Below are 6016 nucleotides of genomic sequence, written 5' to 3'. Positions count from 1 at the left end.
GAAGTGTGAGAGGGATAGAGAAAGACTTCATTGTATGCCATCTTGCACTCTTTGCATTTCAAACCAAGTGAATTTATTACCCATTCAAAACTACCTGAATTAAATAAATTAACATTTTAAAAATTGGAAAAAGTAAAAAACCCGAAGTAGCTCCCCTAGTCATTTTCTCAACACATCCTCCTGTTTTATTTTCTTCGTGACACTTGTCAGTGTGCAAGATGACTTTTTTTTTTAGTATTAATTACAGACTGGGCGGGAGAATGGCATGAACCTGGGAGGCGGAGCTTGCAGTGAGCCGAGAGAGCACCCTTGCACTCCAGCCTGGGTGACAGAGCGAGACTCCGTCTCAAAAAAATAAAAAAATAAAAAAATTACAGATTGCATCTTGCTATGTTGCCCAGGCTGGTCTCGAACTCTTGGGCTCAAGTGATCCTCCCACCTCAGCCTCCCCCAAGTGCTGAGATTACAGATGTGAGCCACTGCACCTGGCGAGATGACTTTATTTATTGATTCCCTTGTTTGCTGCGTCTCCTGACCAAGAGGTCAGCCCCACGGTGGCAAGGATCTTGGTGGGTCAGCCTGGTTCATGACTGTGAGGCTAAGGCCTGGCACACAGCAGGTGCCCTGTAACGTATTTGCTAACAGACTAGGCAAAACATGTTTTCTTGTTTTTTACAAGAAAATGTATTTGGAATCACTTATGTAAATAAAGTTTAATAATCAAAACTCTACTTCCCCTCAAAAACAGATGAGTAATAAGAAAGAAAGAGGTTATTGGACTGGGTTATCTCTCAGAATCTGTTCGGCTCAGAATATTTCAAAAACATTTGGTTGGGGGTTTTTTGTTTTTTGTTTTTTTGGTTTTTTTTCGTTTTGGGCTTTTTTCTTTTTGGTCTGGATGTTGGTGGAATTTCCCCATTCGTAAGACTTTTCTGTGAGAGGGAAGTAAGAGAAGAAGAAATAAGCATTTTGGGTTCCTACATTGGCCTTCCTTCCTTCCGCTGGTACATGTAGTTGGGGAAAGGGTCGGTTTTCTTCTTTAGTTCTGTTGAGGCCCCAGAGAAGCAAAGGATCCCCAAAGGACAACAGCTGTCAGGCCTCCATGTCCAAGGCTGAGCCCAAATGCGTGGGGGTGGACTTCCCATCCCCATCCTGCCCCTTCTGTAACACAAAATGTGGGAGAAGGTAATGAGAAATTCTGTCTTGTCTCCTGGCACCTCTTCCTTTCCCTTTGAGGGACTACCATATCCCATCTCACAATCCATTAAGGTTTGAAGGGAGTGGACCCCAACCCCAAGTGCGACCCCAGCCTGGCCAATCAGACACAGTGACTGGTCAGCATGTGACCTGGTGTGGCCAATGAGAACCAGCCCCCAAAGACCACTGCTGCAACTCCGGGGAAATTGGCAAACTTTCTCCACTGGGGAGGACAGGCTGCTGGGGTGTAAGCCTGGAGCTGCAAGTCTCCGCTACCTCAGGAGGAGACCCTGAAAGGTAATGAAGCCAACTCGGAGAAAATAAAAAGAGACCATTCATGATGACATCATCTGACAACTAGATGCAGCCATGCCTTAAGACTCTAAACTCTTCAATTAATGGCCCAGTAAATTCCCTGTTTTGTTTTCCCAGCTTGAATTGGGCTTCCATCTCTCACGACTCAGAGAAAACTGACAAATACCTCCTTCAGCTACCGAGAAATTATCAACAATCCTCCCTCATCAACATAATAATCACCAAACTCCCATCTCTGCCATGCAAAGGCCTTGGGGCTCTAAACCCAGCTTCCTCCCTCCCATTTCTTCCCTGATCCCACTCCATGCCTCGGTCCACCACTATACCTCTTTGGATATCTCCAAATTCTCCTTAGCTATCTGGGCCCCATTACAGCTTCTCTTGTCTAAGACCTGGATCATACTCATGTATGTCCTGATGGTATCTGCTGTGCGTCCAGGCCTTAGAATTGGTCATTAGCATTCCCTGAATGTTTCCATCTTATTCTTGGATGTGGGAAGCACTTGGGCTGATGGGGCAATGCAGAGCGTTGCCGGCTCACATTTCTTGGAGGGGAATCACAGTCTCTTCTCTGCATCTGCGTCTCCCTCCTCATGCCTTGCACAATGCTTCAGGGCTGGGAGTAGGAATGTATTAATATAGGAAGCTGGCTGGGTTGCAGTGGCTCCCGCCTGTAATCCCAGCACTTTGGGAGGCCAAAGCAGGAGGATCCCTTGAGCCCAGGAGTTTGAGACCAGCCTGGGCAACATAGTGAGACCCAGTCTAAAAAAAGAGAGAGAGACAGAAAAGAAAGGAAGGAAAAAAAGAAAAAAAAAAGAGAATGAAAGAAGAGAAAAGAGGAATAAAATATATCAGGCAAATCCCTTATCCTCACTGGCTTCAATTTCCCTGTCACTAAGAGGGGTGGGCCGGGGGGGCGGTCCTCTCCTAAGAGAAACATTGGAGAACACAGGATCCTTACCTCTCCGCACTCTTCTGAGACCTGGCAGATCTGAGAATAAACTTCAGCAATGACAGTGGCCCTGGAGAGCACAGGAATGCCCTCAGGAGGGGACCCTCCTCCTTCCACCCCACCCTCATTCCACCCCACCCTTCCTGACCCCAACTCACTTGCAGTCCAGCCCTCCCCCAGGAGGTAAATCTGGGATGTCCTCTGAGGCCAGAGTCCTGAAAACTGTGTTCAGGCTGGGGGGCTTCTGAGCAGAGGCACACAGTTCTGGGAAAGAGTCAAGAGTTAGGCTGGGCACAGTGGCGCACGCCTGTAATCCCAGCACTTTGGGAGACCAAGGCGGGCGGATCACTTGAGGCCAGGGGTTCGAGACCAGCCTGGACAACATAGTGAAACCCCGTCTATACTAACAATACAAAAATTAGCTGGGTGTGGTTGTGCATGCCTGTAATCCCCGCTACTCAGGAGGCTGAGGCAGGAGAATCGCTTGAACCCGGAAGGCAGAGGTTGCAGTGAGCCAAGATCACGCCACTGCACTCCAGCCTAGGAGACAGAGCAAGACTCCATCTCAAAAAAAAAAAAAGAAAAAAAGAAAAAGTTATGGCAGAGCCTTCACTGGCCAACCACCCCTCCAGCTGGGCCCCCAGAGTCTGCTCACCAGCGATTCTGCGGCCCAGGGCTGCGTCCAGTGCTAGCTCCCTCCTGATCGCCTCCTCAGAAGGCCTAGGGGCCCCAGGGAAGCAGACCAGGATGCAGGTCATGTTGTCCAGGCTGCCCTGAAGCCGGTGGAGAAAAAGGAGCCCGGTGGGGGAGAGTCCAAGGCAGAGCTTCCCAACAATCCCCAGGTTCAAGTCCCCCACTTCATTCTACTTATGCCCATTTCTTTCGCGTCCCACCCACCTGCCAATCCTCTCCTACTGGGACCAAACCCGGTCCTAGGCCCTCCCAATTGAGAGAACAATGCCTTTTCCCTAAAGCTCCGCCCGCTCTGATGTTTACCTGCTCTTCCACCTTCCAGCACTAATCAATACTTCCGGCCCGGCTCCTACGACCCAGAATCGCCCCATTCCAAAAGACCACGCCCTTTCTCTCAAATCCCTTCCACTAACTCTCCCGTGCCTCAAAGCATCCCTCAGGCTCCGCCCCTGTATTTTGGCCCTGCCCACTTCAGGCCACGCCCTTCGCTTGAGCCCCATCCCCTCCTTTTCTAGCTTTACTCTTGCCTCTCCATCAAAGCCCTCCTCCCCAAAACCCCGAGGCTCTCTCTCTCTGCTGCACCAAGCCTCAAAGGTACCACGCCACGCCCCCAGGACCTTGCACAGACACGTGTCCAACAGCTGCGCGCAGAGAAGCTCTGGGGCCAGGCCCAAGCGGAGGCGCGAAGCCACCAGTCCCGCCAGGGCAGCACCAGACACAGTGTCCCAGACGCCATCAGAGGCCAGGAGCATGAACTCGTCCTCAGCCTGGCGTGCCAGTGCGGCCACCTCAGGCTCCGCAGAAACGAGCTGTAGCTCGGGGGGCCTCCCCGGAGCCTCCTTGTAGGCAAAGTCGCCCAACGCTCGCGACACGGCCAGAGAGCCCTCGACGCGGCGGCGGCGGATGGTGCCGCCAGCGGCGTGGATGCGCTCGCGTTCCCGGGGTCGAAGGGGCCGGTGGTCCTCTGTGCTGAAGGCCACGGCGCCAGCGCGGCTCAGCACCGCGCGGGAGTCACCGCAGTGTGCCAGGTACAGAAACCGCGGGGAGACCAGCAACACCACGGCCGTGCAGCCCCCCGTTTCCACGCGGGGCCAGAGGGAGCGCAGGCGCTCGTCGGCGCTCAAGAAGGCTCGGCGCAGCGCCTCGCGCACGCCCTCGGGCTCGCTAGGCTCCGGGCCCAGCTCCTGGAGCACATGGCCTGGCAAATGGCGTGCACCGAAGCGGGCAGCTCGAGCACCACCGTGGCCGTCGAGGACGGCAAACAAGGCCCAGCCCGGGGGCAGACCAGGTAACGAAAGCCAAGTGCAGTGAGCATCCTCCATGCGCGCGCGCCAGCCTTGCGCTGCGCTCGCCCCGAAGCGCAGGCCCCCAGACGCCTCGGCACCCCCGTGCGGCCGCTGGGCTCGGCGCGGCGCTGTCAACAGAGACCGAGGCCCTTCGTGGGCCCTGCGCCCCGCCTCCTCCTCCTCCTCTTCCTCCCTCCCCTCCTTCTCCCTCTCCTTTTTCTTGCAAGCGGACCAGAGGAGACGCTGCAGCTGGCGGGCCAGGACCGCCATCCTTCAGCCCTGGGATCAGGAAGGCTCCACCCTGTACACCTGCCCGCCCCCTCCATTAATCCCCTCCGCTGTGAGATTTTAAACCATCTAAATCTCCTTCCTGTCCTTTGACCTGCTCTTTAGGCGGGTCACTAGAAGGAATTACACTTCTGGGTCTCCTGTTTCCTGCACCTACAAAGCGGGGTTTGGGATCTGAATCAGGAAAAAAAAAGAAAAAAGATAATACTGTACCAGTGGCAAACTATTACATAGTACTAATGTGTCACACACTGTTATACATCATCATCTCCAGTTTACATATGGAAGAAGAAACAGTCACAGAAGTAACCGGTGTTCCAGGGAAACTAATTCTAGAATCTGTGTTCTCAACACAACACTCAGTCCAAGCTCCTCCCACCTCAGTGGTACAGCCCCCAGCCTCAAAACCTGTAAATACCATACTTGGCCGGGCGCGGTGGCTCACGCCTATAACCCCAGCACTTAGGGAGGCCGAGGCAGGCGGATCGCTTAAGCCCAGGAGTTTGAGACCAGCCTGGGAAACATAGCGAGACCCCGTCTCTACAAAAATTAACATTTAGCCAGGCGCGGTGGAACACACCTGTGATCCCAGCTACTCAGGAGGCTTAGGTGGGAGGATCACCTGAGCCCGGGAGGTCGAGGCTGCAGTGAACCGTGATCGTATCACTGCACTCCAGCCTGGGCGACAGAGCGAGACCCTGTCTCAAAAAGCTATATATATATATATATATATATATATATATATATATATTTTTTTTTTTTTTTTTCTTTACTGTTTTTAGTTCGACCCCTCCCCTCTGGGGCTTCGGTTATTTTCTCTTCCAGGCCCCGCCCATCCAGGATTCACGCACACAGCTCCAGACCCTTCTAATTTTCGCAGACCTGGAATCGCCTGGAATCCGACCCCACCCAGTTATATTTGAATAATTCCCTGTTGCTTTAGCCCTGCCCACGTTTGAGCTCCTCCGCGTGCCCCAAAAGTTTCTGAATCGTTTCATTCGGCCCCCTTTCTCGCTCCCTCTGCAAATCTAGGCTCGGACCCTACCTCAGAGCATTAGAATCTTTCCACCCCCTCCTCAATGGCACCCCGAGCTCCGCCCCAACCCACCCAGGGATCCACGCTCTCATCCTCTCTGCCGTGGCTCGTTCACCATCCTCTCCCAAGTCCCTCGCCCGACTCCAGGCCTCCTTCCCTTTTCCCCTAAAGGCTGCGCCCTCTGCGATCTAGGCCCCGCCCTTCAGGCCGCTTTCCCCTCCTTCCTGGCGCCGTAGCCCACCCTCTTGG

General features: G+C 53.5%; 1 protein-coding gene across 5 annotated transcripts; it reads right to left on the bottom strand.

The window, feature by feature from the left end:
* Nucleotides 1-660: 660 nt before the first annotated feature.
* PPM1N (protein phosphatase, Mg2+/Mn2+ dependent 1N (putative)) lies at nt 661-4839 on the bottom strand. Of its 5 annotated transcripts, none has more exons than XR_010153891.1 (6): nt 3775-4839; nt 3120-3237; nt 2623-2728; nt 2474-2534; nt 1839-2274; nt 661-1161 (listed from the first exon to the last, which is right to left on the bottom strand). XR_010153891.1 is itself a non-coding variant. In XM_016936218.3 (5 exons), exons 1-5 carry the CDS (start codon nt 4711-4713, stop codon nt 1093-1095), a joined length of 1293 nt encoding a protein of 430 aa, XP_016791707.1. In that variant the 5' UTR covers nt 4714-4839; the 3' UTR covers nt 661-1092. The 5 variants fall into 5 exon arrangements, 3 of the variants coding, with proteins under 3 accessions (XP_016791707.1, XP_016791706.1, XP_063657973.1); XR_010153890.1 differs by having other exon boundaries at nt 1083-1161; nt 2054-2274; XM_016936218.3 differs by lacking the exon at nt 1839-2274.
* Nucleotides 4840-6016: the final 1177 nt, after the last annotated feature.

The sequence above is a fragment of the Pan troglodytes genome, chromosome 20 (assembly GCF_028858775.2).
Source record: "Pan troglodytes isolate AG18354 chromosome 20, NHGRI_mPanTro3-v2.0_pri, whole genome shotgun sequence".
NCBI lineage: Eukaryota > Metazoa > Chordata > Mammalia > Primates > Hominidae > Pan > Pan troglodytes.
This window is presented reverse-complemented; position numbering and strand designations above follow the sequence as displayed.